Consider the following 17,141-nt stretch of genomic DNA (forward strand, 5'->3'; position numbering starts at 1 on the left):
GACGTTTCTGTTTTTGTAACGTAGATAAAGCCATTCTCGTCCTCAGAACCACCTGTTTCTCTGAGCCGGCTTGGCATAAGGCCCTCGCTGCCTACGAGAGGCAGGATAAAAGACCGAATGAACCGTTCATACCTGAAAAGGTTGTAGTGACAGTCTTGCCTGTCCTATTTCAGCTCGTTCCATTGCTTTCTCAGAAACCACTTAACAAAAATAGTGGAAAGCTTTTCCTGATTCTCATCTGTCGTCACAGTGTTGATCCAATATGAAGTTATAACATGAAGCTAGTAAAGTGGCAAACACATCTTTATTTCTAGATCTTCACTTTCATGATGCTACAAATTTCCTATTTGGAATTATTTCTATTTCTTCCACCAGGTCCATCTACTTGATGACGCCAACACTGCAATATATCCAAGAAAATAATTATGCTTCGTTAATGTGTTTTTGAGAAATCACTTGTGATGATTAAAATAATATTTAACATTATGGCGCACATTACTACTGGTAAGAAAGTTGTTTACTCCTATGTGTACATCCTTATTTCGACTTCATCTTTACCCGACATAGGGAAGTAGTTGTGAAATGTCCGGTTTTGTTTTGAGCGCAGACAGTGAAACTCAGTGGAAACATATTTACAATCATGTTATCAAAGGGACAGTAATAAACACTTGCACAGCAAATCATGATAACAACACGGTTAAATACACGAGCTGCACCCGATTGTCCTCTGCATTTCCATCAAGTTTAATTAGATGGAGTAAATAACTGAAGTGTTGCATAACAGGGTTATACAAGGTGTGGGTTCAGTTCTTCATGATATTTATGGTTTAGACGCTAGAGGGTCAAACGTAAATCATACCTAACAATGAAATCCTGGCAAACAGATGCAGAAACCTCGTACACAATGCTGATTGATGGGGCAAAGTACTTCTCCACATCCTTTACCTCTGTCATCTGCAGTTAAACAGTTAAAACTATTAGCCTACAACCTCTCCTTAGTGTTCGGAGGCAGAAGCGCCCTGGTCAGGAAGTATTAATAGCTTGAGTCCATTTTAATTAAGAAAATCAGTAACTGAAAGAATAGCGTGCGATCATTCTAAAGGAAGCAACAGTCATAGTTGGCCATCTTTTGCGTTTCTCGATTTCTCCGTTTTCCTTTGTTTTCCTTTCTCTGTTTTAGAGCTTCCGCGTTTTAGGAGTGAAAGAAATGGGCCAAAGCACCGCTCTTCTTTCCAAAAATAGTTAAAAAGCAATGGAAACAACAATAAGAATACACGAAAACTACGTTAGAAAACTTAATCATGTTTTACCTTTGACACAAGCGTATCCAGTTCCGACATATCCCATCCTGCACCGACATCTGCCACTGATGCAATCGGCGTTAACATCGCAGTTTGCACACTTATCAACTAAAGGAAGTCAGAAAAAAGGCGATGTAGTCTGTTATTGATGTGTTTATATTTGCTATTTTCCAGCCATCTTAGACTGCTCTTGCATGGCATAAAAGGTTATTTTAAAAGAAGTTTTTAGAGTTCTTTAAACCATTTATCTTAATAAGCCCACCTCTGGAATACATCACGAGCATGCACTTATACTTTGCAGTCCAATTAAAGGACTCGTGCAAGTTGTTTTCAGATAGATTTATGATAACTAAAAATTCAATAGGTCCATAAATATCTCCTACCACGGAAGATAAGAGCTAACTCGGATAACATACCATCACAATGAGGACCCGTATACTGCAAGGGACAAATGCAGTCATAAGATCCAGATGCTCTGTCAAGACAGGTTCCACCATTTAAACACGGCCTTGAAAGACAGGATCCTGGACCAATCGTTGGAACAATTTCTGTATTTTTTTATTTGAGAGATTGAATATAATTAAGGTTACACCACAAATTCGAATAGTTGAGATTAAAGCTTCGAATCGAACTGGCTCAATCAATCACAATTGTCTCAATGAAAGGTTGAAATAAATCCCTATGTTAAACACTTAGTTTCCAAAAAACTGAGCTTCTATGGCAAAGAAGCTGATTAATTTAGAGTTTCTTATCTATAATATCATTAATCGTCTTTATATTTGGATTCAGGATTTTAAGAACTATTATAAAGATACCTGTCGTAACAAAAAATAGCACTAAAAAAGCTTTTTTATAGCACTTTGAATGACTTAAGAGAGCCCTAATGAAATTGAGAAATGCTTCCGTTAACTTTGATTTGCTTTCATAATGAAACAGTGTTATCATATTAAACAGTATCTGCAAACGGTGATCATGTTTTCTTAACCTCGGCTTTACAGCGTGTTATTATACTGACCTGCGCAGGTAGTCCCAGTGAAGCCAGCAGCACATTGACATTTGAACACGTGGGTTCCAATGTCTATGCACACTCCATTGTTTAAGCAAGGGTTGTTGCATGTACATTCTGTGCCTAAATGAAATAAATGTAAAGGAGTAGTTATTTTTGAGACTACAACTTTGTTTACTCAAGCTGTACACGTGGCTCTAGATCTGTTTTAAAAGACTGTCCTGAATTTCGTTTATAAAACCAATCCTACCATGATAATTGAAGGAAATGTTACATAAGTTTTTAAAGTACTTTTCGGATGGCACAAGTATAGACTGCTCACAGTCTCTATTTTTCAATGCACGCGAAAAAAAACAGCGAGCGAAGCGTGCGCGATGCACGCGGGGATGGGAGCGGGGAGGCGAGCCAAGCGTGCGCGAAGCACGCGGGGATGGGAGCGGGGTGGCGAGCCAAGCGTGCGCGAAGCACGCGGGGATGGGAGCGGGGAGGCGAGCCAAGCGAGCTAAACGAAGAATATATGGAGAGAGTGTAGACATATTTTTTTAAAAAAGTGGTTTTATTAGATTCCTACCCCTGTTATCGCCTTGTCGCTAACATCTCGCCTCTTGACTAATTAAATAAATCGAACCAATTAAATTCAAGCGGTAAATTGTTCCTTTTTAACAACACGTATGTGTCGAGGATGTCGTCTAATCAGACGACCGTTGCTTCAAAAAATACCTACAAGAAGGGGGAAAAGCAGAAATCAAGCGTTCCTTTCGATTTTTTTAGGATATGCGCTTGCTCCTTTGCTATTCGCCGGGGGAATTTGGTAAAGTGTTACGCTAAGCGTGACACAATTGTGTAGCAGAGAATCTGTATTCTTCAACATTTTTTGCAATTTTGCATCTAAAAAGTTTTCGGCTGCACCGAAAACAAGCTGGTATTTTATTCTCCAATCGGTGGAAGCACGTCGTTCTTTGTTGGCAAAACGATGGAAGAAATGCCAAGCTCTTCCATTGCGACTATTATTTGTTCTTTCATGATGCTTTTGAGTGGGCAAAAATTAGAACATCAACATTCGCACCATTTGTATTTCTTTTGTCGTTGCGCTGAGTTCATATTTCATACTTTTCCCAGACTGAGCCGGTCGGCAAAATTGGGACAACGTCCTTCGAACGAAGAAGATGAGCAACAACCTCTTTCTGTTCATCTATGAGCGAAGAAACATGTGAAAATTTCTTTAAACACAATTCTAACAATCGTTCCATTACGAATCACGGCATGTGTCAAAGATGACAACTTCTGCGAACGGCTTCAGCTGCTACAAACGCGCCTAGACGCAGTCATGATCGGCTGTTGTCAAGGTGATAAGACTTTTGTCTTCTTTCAACCAGTGGGAATTCCTCGTTTCTGGAGAAACGACAATTCACTTTTTTCAGCCCAAGGTGTCCACAGTCCCTCCATTTTTCTCGGTCCCCACACCCTACCATGTCAAGTCTCCCGTTTTGCACTGGCGTCCAGTTCTCTAGCGATTCTATCCGCTTTCAACGATCGATAAAAATAAACGAAAAAATAGAGGGCTGTGAACAGTCTAGGCCAAGAAAGTAGAGATTAGCCTGACGACTCTTTTGTTCTCCAGTCACTCTCGCCCAAACAGAATAGGGTTAAACTGTTGACAAAGTCTTCTATTACTTCTATTCCTTTAACGAAAGTAAGATTGGCAGGTAGAAATTAAAACTTTCTCTCAAGACTATAAAAACGATTACGTCCTCGATTAATGGTTATCTCTGCTTGGGTGTGTACTTTACTTACATTCACAGTTTGTTCCATAATATTTTTCAGTGCATTGGCAATAATACTTGTCGCCCTCGATTCGTCTACAAACGCCATTGTTTTGACATGGATTAGAGTCACACGGATTACTACCTAAAAAAAGGAAACAAAAAAAAGAATATTAACTATCACGAGTGTGTCAAGGCTTGTTAAATATGGACTGACTTAAATCATGCATAGCTTCAAGTTGGACGGCTGTAATTTCTTCGTTACTAACAAGTGGCAGCACAAAGATCCCTTTAGCCAACCATCAATGAAATGCATTTTATTGTGCTGCAAGCACATTGTAAGGAAAATCTGAACTGAGTGCAAGTAAGTATGTACAACCCTGCACTGTAGGTACATTGTAGTTTTCTAATCTGATTTTCAAATATCAGTTTCCCCGGGAATATAGGTTAAGCCTACTTAAGTAATTTGATTAAGAAGGCACTTTTAATGGACGGGTACCGGCTTCGCTCCCATCAAGAGATGTATATTCTTTGCTCCTCATATTTATTTTACTGCTGCGACTCAAGGATTCTGACGTGTTATGCCTTTTTAACCCGAAGATTGCGTAAGCAATCTATATTGTTTTAGTGGTGTTGCAGATTATACAAATGATTTGCAAATAATGTCCTTTCATCATCTGTAAATATTTTGGAGTAATTCCGCGGACCAGTAGATAAAGCTCCTGAAATCACTGTATTAGTCAATATTGCAGGCACGTGTATCGTTTTACATTATTAGGGTATTAGGGTGTTACGGTGTTAGGGTGTAACGGTATTGGGGTATTAGGGTACAGGTATAAGGCTATTAGGGTACACATGTAGCACTATATTAGGTTATTTAGGTATTGTGTTATAAGGGTATTAGAATATCAGGATATTAGGATATTAGGGTATTAGGAAATTAGTTTATTAGCGTATTAGGGTGTTATGGGATTAGATTACTAGGATGTTAGGGTGTTAGGGTATAAGGGTTTTAGGGTTTTAAAGTATTACGGTATTAGGGTGTTAAGGTGTTAGGCTGTTAGGATATTAGGGTATAAGGGTAATAGGATTGACGCATTCGGGTATTAGGGTATTAGGGCATTAGGATATTAGGGTATAAGGTTATTACGGTATTCGGGTATTGGGGTATTAGGGTATCAGGGTATGATAGTATTAGGATATTACGTTATTACGGTATAAGGGTATAATTAAGGGAGTTACGGTGTTAGGGTATTAGGGTATTAAGGTGTCAGGGTGTTAGGGTGCTGGGTTTTAAGTCATTAGGGTATTAGGGCGTTAGGTTATTACGGTATTAGGGTATTAGGACATGAGGATATTGGGGTATTAGGATGATAGGTTATTTTAAAAGCAATGGACCACAAGTTTTTATGGTTTATAGACTGATAAACCACGCGGGATGTTGGAAGAACACGAGAAGAATTCTTACGAATTCTTCGAGTGTTCTTCCAACCTCCCAAGTGGTTTATCATGCCTCTAAACCATAGAAACTTGGGGTCTATTGCTTTTATATGATAATTCAGAAGACACGCGCAATTTCCATGAGTTTACAGGCAAAATAAGCCATAGCTGATTGGCCAATCAGAGCGCGCGCATTCATTTGATTATTATATAATAGGGTGTTAGGGCAATGGGATATTGATGCATTAGAATATAAAAGTATAAGAGTAATTCCCCAATACCCAAATAACCCTGTACCCCAATAACCTAATACCTTTATACCTTAATACACCAATACACCAATGCCCCAATACCCTAAAACCCTAAAAACCCAATACCTAAAGGTCATTCCTCACATTTGCATCGCGCATCCTTACTGCGCATAATTTATGCCGTCATTAGCGCGCGCTCGTGCACGCGCATATTGAAAACATGACGGATTTGCCTTGATATTGAGCTCTGTCAGTTGAAAAATGGCTCTAGCTCACCAACGAGCACGGGCACCCCAATTTTTTTTTACAGTCATTGTAATCAACTAATCATAAGCTTTGCGTGAGAAAAGACTGATCTGATTTTGTTACTAGTATCGTTGTAGAGCAGGGTTGTTTCCAGACAGAACTCAGGATCGCTGGTAACAGCAACAAACTAATTTATTTCCGCAAGGTAACTTCGCGAATTTACAGCACTAAGCTTCTTCAAATTTGAATCAATCTCTCTTACAGCAGAACCTCTCGCTCTAATATACATGAGGCTGAAAGTTCTAGAAACTTCTATTTGGAACTAAATTAAGTAGTTTGACACATTTTCTAATCTGAGAAATTACATAAGGATTAGAATGTTCTGGAATGTTCTTATACAAATTGGTCACGGCTGAATGACTTCCGGTTCTAGATTGTTCTGGAACTAGACCTAGACAATTTTTCGTAACAGATTTCTATTGCTGAAAATTGAATAAATAGGAAAAATAGCAGATACACTGTGGTCTTTTCTATTTTGCAGTTTGGTAACAACGTCAAGAGATTTGGTTCAAATTTTTAATCAAGGATTTAGCTTTGTCTGAATCAAACTTAAAATGTTTATTTGTGTCCGACACAATGTATTGACTGTAGTTTAATGCATGTTCTTATGAGTTTGGGCTCACAAAGATTTTACAATTACTGGGAATGCGTTCTTATAATAAGCATTAAATAATGCCAGAATGGGGCACTTTCAATGCCTCACTGCTTCTTAATGAGCATGGGCAGCCCCCCTTTTTATTTCAAAATTGAAGTTATCATATGACAAATATTCAGTGGGCAAAGTTTGAACAAAAATCTATTGTCACTTTTATTTCAGAGGAATTATCTTAATACACTTATATCCTAATACCCCAATACCCTAATACCCTAATAACCCATACCCCAATACTAACAAAATTTAGCATTCTCTTTTTTAACCCGAAGATTGCATAAGCAATCTATAGGGCTTCAGTGGTGGTGCAGATTAGTCAATAGATCGTTTTCAATGTCACGCAATAAACAATAAATCGAAAACCATTCAGTGGATAAAGTCAAGAAATTGTGATATCATAGGAAGTAGATAGAGAAGACACTTCTCCAAGTTTTATGTTTGTGCGTTTCTCCAGACTGCAGATGTTTGTCGAAATGTATCGCGGTAATTTACAGAGCTCATTATGGAAACGCCATGTTGGTGCACCACTGACGGCCGGAAATTAGTGTAAACAACTGGAACTTACTATAGGTATCTAGACGACTGATTATCTGTACTGAACAAACAAACATTTACATAAGCACTTTTCCTAATGATCTAACTTTTAAAAAAGCTAAAAATCATGAGATAGATATATATCTGTCGACAAATGCGATTGTACCTTTGTGTCACGCACCGCCACAACACTGAAATTCAAAATACGCTGGTTTTCAAACGAAGCACACTATTAAGCTGTAACATTGTAAACTAATATAAATTTACCCACTATTATGCCTGATCGGGATAAAAAGTTTGGTGGCTCTTAAGTTTCGATTTTATAAAATGATGACGTCACATAAAAACGATCTATGTATTATCAGTCTGTGTTTAGCGTGAACCGAGCAGGAGGTCTGTATGGGAGAATCTTGACCGAGGTCGTGAGTACAGACCGAACGCAGTAAGGTCTGTACACACGACCGAAGTCAAGATTCTCCCATGTAGTCCGACTTACTTCGGTTAATAAGATGTTTATTATATGGCAAAGAAGAAAACTTTAATTTGTTAACAGGTTTAATGACATTTTGCTTGCGAACACCGATGAGCTTAACTTAAAGCTGCCGAAATTTGCTCGTCCTCTTTACTTTTTTTCTGTCATCAGGCTTTTTGAAACTTCCATAAATGATTCAGAAGAAACTAAAAGAAAATGGTGAACATTTTTGTATTTTAGTTTGCTACTTTTTCTACGCAAAATGAAACCGGTCTAGATGCCGGTCTAGATCGGAAAATCTAGACCGCGGCCAATATCGACTTCAGCCAATCAAATTCGTAACTTCGGTAGTTCCCAGTCCTTGTGAGACACAGCCATATAATAATAGTTACTATTGCAGGCACGTGTATCGTTTGACATTACTAGGTCTAGCTGCGATTGTTGCACTAAAAATAGAAAATTGTTTTCTTTGCTTTCTGGGTGTAGTTCATTTCTATTAAAATTCTAAACTGAGTTAAATTAGCAGGCAACTAAATAAGGCCAAATGTTGGCTTTTGTAATGGGCATTGGGAACGTTTTTGATGACAGAAGTAAAGTTGCTGGAAGCTTCTATTGAAAGGCTATTGTAAATTTCCGCTCCGAAGTTTTTAGTAAAGACTGACGAGAGGCAATCCTCTCTACATATCGATGGTACTGCTACTGAAGGATTGAGCTCCTGAAATTAATTTTCGGAAATCAAAGGGTACAGTTTCGTTGACGCCACCAGAGCATTTGTCGAAAAAGTCTCTAATAAGAATACCGCGGTCTTGCGAGTCTCTAAAAGGCTCATGACTAACCCAGATTATAAGTTTTAACCGCGGGCGTAGAATCGACCGCGAGAAAATCCTGCTCAGTCTTGAGGACAAGCTCACATATTAAGTCGCATTGGAAGACGAATCCCGCATGGCGGGAGCGAGGAGAACTAGATAGAACTTCTCGAACTGAGAAGAAATTTTGCCCACAGACAAACATTTTTGGGCTTGTTTGAGCTGATACCTTTAGCTGATACAATTTGACACTTGAATAGGCTAATGAGTTAGCATATCGCAAAGTCACACAACACCTCTCGGGGAAAGCTTTTTATGTCTATTTGTAGTAGATTTAATCATCACAACACGATCGCATGTGCACAGTTTGATTTTGAGGTCATTTGAATCAACAAGAAATTGATTCGCGCTTCAATTGTACGGCGAATTTAACTGGAATAAAGGGAAAATAGAGTCTTCTGCTCCCTGTGTACCAGACACACTAAACGTCGGGTTCCGAGAAGTTTGCAGTTTAAGAGACTATATGTCGCATAGTTGTTACCTAATTCACTTATTTGCTTGCCAATCTTTGATAACGCTGAAGTACTTTGTATCTTTCCACCTTGAAACAAGGTTTCTTACTTGTTACTGTGGTTAGCACCCACGTTCCAATCTAGTGGACCTGAGTTAGATTCTGGGATTCGTCGGCTTTTTTCCGTTTGTTTTTTTTAAGCCACTGCTCTTTTTCGATTCTTTTTCAACCCTTTTTTGGTGAAGAACATTTGTGCACACTACGCCGGAGGAATGTGAAACGCAACACATTTTGGATTTGTTTTTGTTTTCGGAAGAATGTGAGCTCGCGCGAAAAGTTTTATATGTCAATTCATAGTAGATTTGATCATCGCAACACGATCGCATCTGTTCCGTTTGATTTTGAAGTCATTTGATTCAACAGACAATTTTTTCTTGTTACAATTTTGCGGCCAATTTAACTGGAAAAAAGGTCAAATAGGACTCCTGTTTTCGCTCTGTACTAGCCACACTAAACGTCGGCATCCTAAAAGTTTGCAGTTTAAGAGGTATTAGGATGTTGGGGTATTAGGGTATTGCCAAGGTTATTAGGGTATGTGGTTATTAGGTTATTAGGGTATTACGATATTAGGGCGTTAGGCTACTAGAATATTAGGGTATTATGGTATTAGTTTATTAGCTTATTAGCCCGTTAGGGGATTAGGGTGCTGGGGTGTTAAGGTGTTAAGGTATTAGGGTCTTAGGGTCTTAAAGTATTAGGGTATTAGGGTGTTAAGGTATTAGGCTGTTAGAGTATTAGGTTATAAGGGTAATAGGGTATTGGGGTATTTAAGTATCAGGATATTAGAGAATTAAGGTATTAGGGCATTAGGGTATTAGGGTATAAGGGTATTACGGTATTGGGGTATTGGAGTATTAAGGTATCAAGGAATAATATTATTAGGATATTAGGGTATTAGGCTATAAGCGTATAAGGTTGTTACGGAATAAGGGTATTAGGGTATTTATGTGTTAGGGCGTTAGGGTGTTAGGTTTGTAAGGTATTAGGGTGTTAGGGCGTTAGGGTATTAGGGTATTAGGGCAATGGGATACTGATGTATTGGTGCATAAAGGTATAAGAGTACTTCTCCAATACTCAGTACCCGAATAGCCAAATAACTCATTACGCCAATAACCTAATACCCTAATACCCCAATACACCAATACCCCAATACCGCAATAAGTCAAAACCCTAATAACCCAATACCCTAATACACTTATATTCTAATACTCTAATACCCTAATACCCTAAAAACCCAATAAACCAATACACCGGTACCCCAATACCCCAATAAGGCAAAACCCTAATAACCCAATACCCTAATACACTTGGGCGTTAGCGTATTAGGGTATTAGGGTATTAGGGTATTGGGGCAATGGGATACTGATGTATTGGTATCATGATAAGGGTATAAGAGTACTTCCCGAAAAACCAAATAATCCATTACGCCAATAACCTAATACCCTAATACTCCAATACACCAACACCCCAATACCGCAATAAGCCAAAACCCTAATAACCCAATACCCTAATACACTTATATTCTAGTACCCTAATATCCTAATAACCCAATACCCCAGTACTCCAATGTCCTAACACCCTAATGCCCCAATACCCTAATACCCAAACACAAAAAGTACCCTAATATCCTAATACCCTAATGTCCTAATACAGTAATACCGTTATATCCTAAATCTCTAATACACTAATACCCTAATGCCCTAATACCCTTATACCCTAATATCCTAATACCCTAATATATAGATTTAGGCCAGCCTAAAAGCGTAGCTCCTGGGCCGGGTTCTTCAAAGCCCGATTAAGCTAACCCAGAAAAAGGTAGAATTTTGATTTGAGTTTTGTAACTTTGCGGTGAGGTTTTCTGTATATTGGCCTTCTGTTTTGAGTTTTAATAATCACCATATTCAAAAAAACAAAACAGCCAAAAACATTTGTATAGAAGAAAAAGTTATAATTCGGTTAAATTTTAATCCTGGGTTAGCGTTAACCGCCTTCCGAACAATCCTGCCCTGTTTCCAACAAGTTAACCTAATATGAGCCAATCGGCACGATCCAATCGATAACCTGCACTTGGTCAGCGGTCAGCTTCAAAAAATACGTGGCCTCGAGGAGCTGTAAACTTGAGTCCGCGATATGGTCACGTGATACCAGTCAGCGGATACCTTGTTTTGACAGGTGTCAATTAAACATAACATGGATGTTTAATATCAAGGAAGTAAACGGTAAACCAAGGCTGCATGTCTCTGTCAACCTATTATTTGGAGTATGGCCGCCATGTCGGGCAACTCCGCCGCCGTCGTCGTACGTACGCGCCCACGAGCAATACCGCTAGCCATGATAACCATGTGAAAATCAACTCATGGGTTTCCTTTTCTTTCCTATATGAGTATGGGGCTCCGCTTGGCGGCCCTTCGGGCCGCCGGAGCTCCGCTATTACCCTCTTGCCCCAATACCCTAACACCCTAATACCCCAATACCCTAATACCCTAACACCCTAATACCTATATACTAATATTTTAACACCGTACTATCCTAATACCCCAATGCCCTAACCCTAATAATATTCTTCCACCCTCACCTTTTGTCACTATGGTTAGCACCCACGTTCCAATCTAGTGGACCTGAGTTAGATTCCAGGATTTGTTGGCCTTTTTTCCGTTTGTTTTTTTAAGCCACTAGTCTTTTTCTTTTCTCGTTCAACCCTTTTTGGGTGAAGGACATCCACAATAAGCTACATGTACTTATTTCAAGCTTGGAACCGATAAGAACACGATTTTTGACGTTTTGTTCAACTGTTCAACTTGGTCTTTCATTATGGCCTCGAGAGCTAAACAAACTACCATGATCGTGGAGACGGCGCCGTCTTTTCCATTTATCGGAGAGTGTGTTGTTTATCACAGATTTGAACACCGCCTGACTCGTTGAAAGGTCTCTGACCGCCGCCATATCGCATATCTCATCTGCGTCAGTCATGCTCGAGTGTTGACAAAATCTGTCAAACTGACCAATCAGAGTGTATACCAGATCCTGGTATACCCGGAACGACCTTTTGTTAAGTTTGCCCACAGGCGTTCTTTCGCTTCCTCTCGTCGCGCCTTTTTTATTTTTTCGCGCGCTGTTTTCCGCGCTGCGCCCCAACTAACTGAACTCCTGGAAGAGGCTAGACCCACGGTCGCCCACAGCCAAAGATCTTGCTGGACGCTGAGCCTGTGGCTTCCACCAGATTTTCGCCTCTTCGGCTTCTTGGAAGACGAAAATGGGCAAGAAGTTTTCCTGCGTTTTCATGAAAGAACCAGATCGCGAACAGTTCGCGTGCACCAACGAAATATCACACCGCAATTTGTTTTACGCGTGAAAATTGGCGGTGAATTATATTTACGTGCCGTAAGGGGTTAATGAGATTCAAAAATAGTTTTTCTCTTTATATTAAAAAGTAAAAACGCTTTTTTCCCATTCTTTGTGCAAAATATTTATCTGGGTCTTCTCAATTTGAACAGCAAAAAAAAACTATTTTTCACATTTTTCATAAAAACTCACCTACTATGATACCTTAACTGAATAACAAGAGGGTACGGCACCTATTTTGTTTCTCTGCCTAGATTTTTGAAGCACCGTTTTCGCAACCAACTTCTTTAAGGTTCATAATTTATCAATGGATGTCAAATATTTTTTGATACTGATATGATATATAAACCGTATGAACTTCAGGATTCTGTCCAAGTTGAGAACTCAAAGCATTTGCCGAAAAGAAGTCATTTTTTCACAGCGCAAGCTGTCTAAGGTCAGCTAGCAACTCATATAGTGCAATAGCAAAGAAGAAACCGCAAACACAGTCGCATGACACTGTCCTTATGTTCTAAAGCTTTGAAAACAATTTATCTAATGTACAATAAAGATGTGACTTACCAGGAAGGACGCAACCTGTTCCTTCTTCATAAATAGTGTCCATTCCGTTAACAGCTGGACAGTAACACTCACCCACTGCGTCACACTTTTGGTCCAAAGTTATTTTATTGGTAAGTGGTCGAGCTTTAGGGCAGTCACACACTAACAAAAGAGGTTCCGTGACATGATCACTCAAACAAATGTCAACATTTACACTAATTTCACAATTGGCCTGTGCTCACTTCCCTTAGCGTGATTGTTAAAGCAACGATCAACAGTTCATTGAAAGTGAGAAAAAAGGGGACATATTTGATACACATGATATGAAACACCTTTAATGAATGCGAGAGAGCACTTGTGGCAGTCTCTTCAGATGCCAATCCATGGCTTCGCAAACTCCAAAGCGAAAAACGTTTAATTCCATTCCAGTTGTTGCAGTGTTGAAGTGTGCAATTTTTGTGCTTTGAAACTGTTTGAGCGCGCATGAGTAACACGCTTTCTCCCCCAAATGCAACCGAGCAAGTTTAATTTTAAAAGTGCCATTCTACACATAAAAGATTGGTACACTCAACTAAAAATTGCAACTTATGTCATTAGCGTTTAAAACTTTTTTATATATTCTTTAGCAATCTTTGTTTCCCCTGGAATGTTTTTGTGTCCTCAATTTAAACTTCCAAGCTCTCTACAATTTAGTTCCCAGCTGACTGTTAACAAGTAGCGCAGCCAGTAGGACTGCAGCTTGTTTTATAGTCGGTTTCTACTTATATAGCAAAGATGTTAAGTCACCAACGTGCTCGCTCTCGTTTTTTTTAAGTACGTATATTAGAGTTGAATACCTTCACAATTCTTTCCAGTATATTTCCCTAAACAGCGACAGCGATATTCATTTTTTATAGGGTCAAAACTGCACGTCCCTCCATTAGCACAAGGTTGTGAATTACACGGATCAGGCAAAGGAACTACAAAACAATGTAAGCAATGCTACTTTAGTAACATATTCCTTGTTTATAACAATATAAACAGTTCTATGTTCTCCTTGTTCAATGACCAGTGCTAAAATTCTTTTTATTTTGTAGTGAATAGACAGCGCTGGTCATTTCCCCTTATTCATACTACTTACGCTCAACTATTATTGGATGCTGTTATTGAATTGACACTCCTTATCTAACATAATAAGCCGACTAGAAAACCATTTAAAGAGGCACTTTACCAGTTTTGTTTTACTTAGTACAGTTTATTGTGCACGTGTTTACTCTTTCTTCACTTAATCTATGTATCTAATTAAAGGACATATAGTTTACTATATCTTGCCCTTTCCACTTCCCTTTCGCTTCACTCAGTTTATTTTAACTCTGGCACTGTATTCAAATTGCCAAGTGGAGAAATAAGACATTCAAAATACAACAAAAATACTACTTACGCTCGCAGTTAGTTCCAGTGAAGCCCGGGAGACAAGTGCAAACATAAGAATTGCCATGGGCAGAACAAGTACTGTTGTTTTTGCACGGAAAGCTGACACATGGATTGCAAAAAGCTGTCGAAAAAGAAGAGTAATTTTTTACAACTCTCAATACTATATATATGCGAAATCATTCATTTCTCCTTCACGGATAACAAACGTGGAAAACTACGAGTTTGGTTAAAAGAAAAGCAACACAATGATTTCTAGTTTAAACACCTGAGGTAATTCTTGGAACAAAAGACTGAACGAGTTTAGCCAATGTCGATAGAATCAGGATTGGATAATGTGCCCAAGTAAGGAGCATTGTGTTGCATTGCTTAAATTCAACATTTCTATCACCTTACATTCGCAATGTGCCCCACAATATCCTTTTTCGCATTGACAAGAGTATGACCTGTCTGGACCCAAAACACACACGCCTTTATTCTTGCAAGGGTTTGGCTTACAGGGGTCTTTTATTGCTGAAATAAAAAAAGAGAGAAAATGCTTAACAATAAACTATTTTCTCATTAGACCGACACTGGGCTCAATCTGATAATTCCAAACCTTTCTTTATGATAATAATTTAAACACACGATTCATAGATTTTGATAGACTATTTTACAGATCAGAAACTAGTCCTTTCGTTAAATGGAAAAAATGTGAATTTAAAGCAACTTTATTTGTATTTATTTATTTATTTTATTTGTTTCTAAAGTTGGAAGCATCCGAGGCCGTGTATCTAAGAATATTAAACAAACATAACACTAGGCCATACCGCTTCCCTAAGTCCTATCTTCCGTTCAGTTTCCAAACGCTATCCTAGTTCAAGAGAAAACGAGGCGAAAAACGAATTTCCACGCATACCGCCCTTTCAAAATTCCCTGATCAACGGGTGAAAGGTATCATGCGTACGTTTGGGGAAAAAGACTTCCGTTTCCGTCTAGGACTAAAAATAACTTTAGTGGAATCGACATGTCCCAGCCAACGCTCTCAATGTCCCACTCTGTCCCCTCATTTTCTCTTGCCTACATGTAACATCAAATGCAAAACCAGGCAAGTAACAGCCTGAATGTGTAGAAGTAGTCACCTGTGCAATGAAAGCCATTCCCAATATAGTTCTGTTTGCACACGCAGTGATTGTTGATACATTCAGCATTTACATCGCACATGTCGCATATTTTACCTAAAGAAAAAAAAAGAAACAAACATATATCATGTTTCGCTACACATCTCTGCGAGGCATTCATCGATTGCTGTGTTTAGAAACTTCTTTTCCCCTTTTTCACTAACCCGGGTAGCGCAGTTCACGCTGCAAAATCACTAGTTAATATTTAGTATTGCGACGCGAAAGTAACGTGAAAGTCATTGTGGATTTACTCTGAATCTTGTGTACAATCATTGGGACGTTTTTCATTCTCATTGTTCCTATTTGCTAATGATAAAAGAAAAAAAAATTATTTACTTTCACATCTGTGTCCTGTAAATCCAGGTAGACACCGACAGTAGAAATTCAACATGTACGGAACGATGTCCCTTTCATTAACTTCTTCTGGAGTTTGTTCATCGATACAAGTTCCTCCATTCAAACAGATAAAATCCAAGCACGGGTCCGGAACTGCAAAACGGTTCATTTATTTAGTTAACACAGGGAAGTTATATATTAAACACGAGAGATGTGTTTTGACGACATTTTCATACACCGAGATGAGAGTTGAATATACGACGGCCAGCAGAGTGTGTTTGATGATCTTCGATGAGTTTGGAAAAAATTGTCTCAAGTGATCTGTTATCCAAACACCATCACAGTTGTGATTTCCTTCGTTAAACTTGATGAATTTTTTTAATATATTTCAGAAGTTCTGCTGGCTAACAATTGTTTAGTACAACTGCTGATAACTGAATAGTTTTTGGATTTACCAATACAATTGCATGAATTTCACAAGCTATAATATCCAATATGACTTTTTTTGTCCACTTACTATGACATAGTTTTCCTTTAAACCCATGTGGACAAGCGCACTTGAACGTCCATCGCTGATGTCCAAAGCCTTTTTCCACAATGCAAATTCCTCTATTAACACAGGGACTTGGATTGCACACGTGATCTACACAATAACAAGTCACTTTATGAATGAATGGGATGTTACTCATGATCTTTAGTTGTACTGTTGAATTCGTCTTTACTATCAAGCATTATTCTTCTTCCAGGCGAGGTAGTTCAAAAGACAGCAACAGATGTAGTTCTGTCATTAGGACGTGAGAAGAGCTAAGGATATCAAAAAGCGTAATGAGATTATCCATTAGTATAGGTAATCGCATGAGGCCGAGTAAAATTAAGGATTAATATCACTTGTTAATCCTTAATTTCACGAGGACCCATTGCGATTACTTGTTAATGAAATAGAGGGAAAAATTACTGAATTTCTGAATGCGCTCTTGAGTAATCAGTAATAGGAAGCCAGTTAATGTTGACAAAGAATCAATCGCCACAAACGCACGAATGAGCTGAATGAAATTTTATTTTTGCACAAAGATACCAGGACATTGACAGCCAGGCCTGCTAACAAACTTTCAACTTTGAAAATATAAAGTTAGTGATTTTTTAAACAAAGTTAAAACGTTCAAGACGCTTTCAGATCACTCAGAATCTGATTCTTCGATGAAGATACTCTTGTATCCTCGCCTTATATCACTTGTGCACTCCTGAAAGGCA

General features: G+C 38.6%; 1 protein-coding gene across 1 annotated transcript in view; it reads right to left on the bottom strand.

The window, feature by feature from the left end:
* Positions 1-316: 316 nt before the first annotated feature.
* LOC145494717 (uncharacterized) overlaps positions 317-17,141 on the bottom strand; it is a 22,708-nt gene continuing 5,883 nt past the window's right edge. Inside the window, exons 7-19 of the mRNA XM_081474281.1 lie at positions 16,408-16,533; positions 15,891-16,043; positions 15,516-15,611; positions 14,791-14,907; positions 14,405-14,518; positions 13,821-13,943; positions 13,006-13,146; positions 4,102-4,215; positions 2,317-2,430; positions 1,718-1,849; positions 1,311-1,409; positions 860-954; positions 317-400 (exon numbers count right to left, since the gene is read on the bottom strand). Of these exons, the coding sequence (XP_081330407.1) occupies positions 860-954; positions 1,311-1,409; positions 1,718-1,849; positions 2,317-2,430; positions 4,102-4,215; positions 13,006-13,146; positions 13,821-13,943; positions 14,405-14,518; positions 14,791-14,907; positions 15,516-15,611; positions 15,891-16,043; positions 16,408-16,533 (1,424 nt within the window). The 3' untranslated portion in view covers positions 317-400. The remainder of the gene's footprint in view (positions 401-859; positions 955-1,310; positions 1,410-1,717; positions 1,850-2,316; positions 2,431-4,101; positions 4,216-13,005; positions 13,147-13,820; positions 13,944-14,404; positions 14,519-14,790; positions 14,908-15,515; positions 15,612-15,890; positions 16,044-16,407; positions 16,534-17,141) is intronic.

This window comes from Orbicella franksi, chromosome 8, assembly GCF_964199315.1.
Source record: "Orbicella franksi chromosome 8, jaOrbFran1.1, whole genome shotgun sequence".
NCBI lineage: Eukaryota > Metazoa > Cnidaria > Anthozoa > Scleractinia > Merulinidae > Orbicella > Orbicella franksi.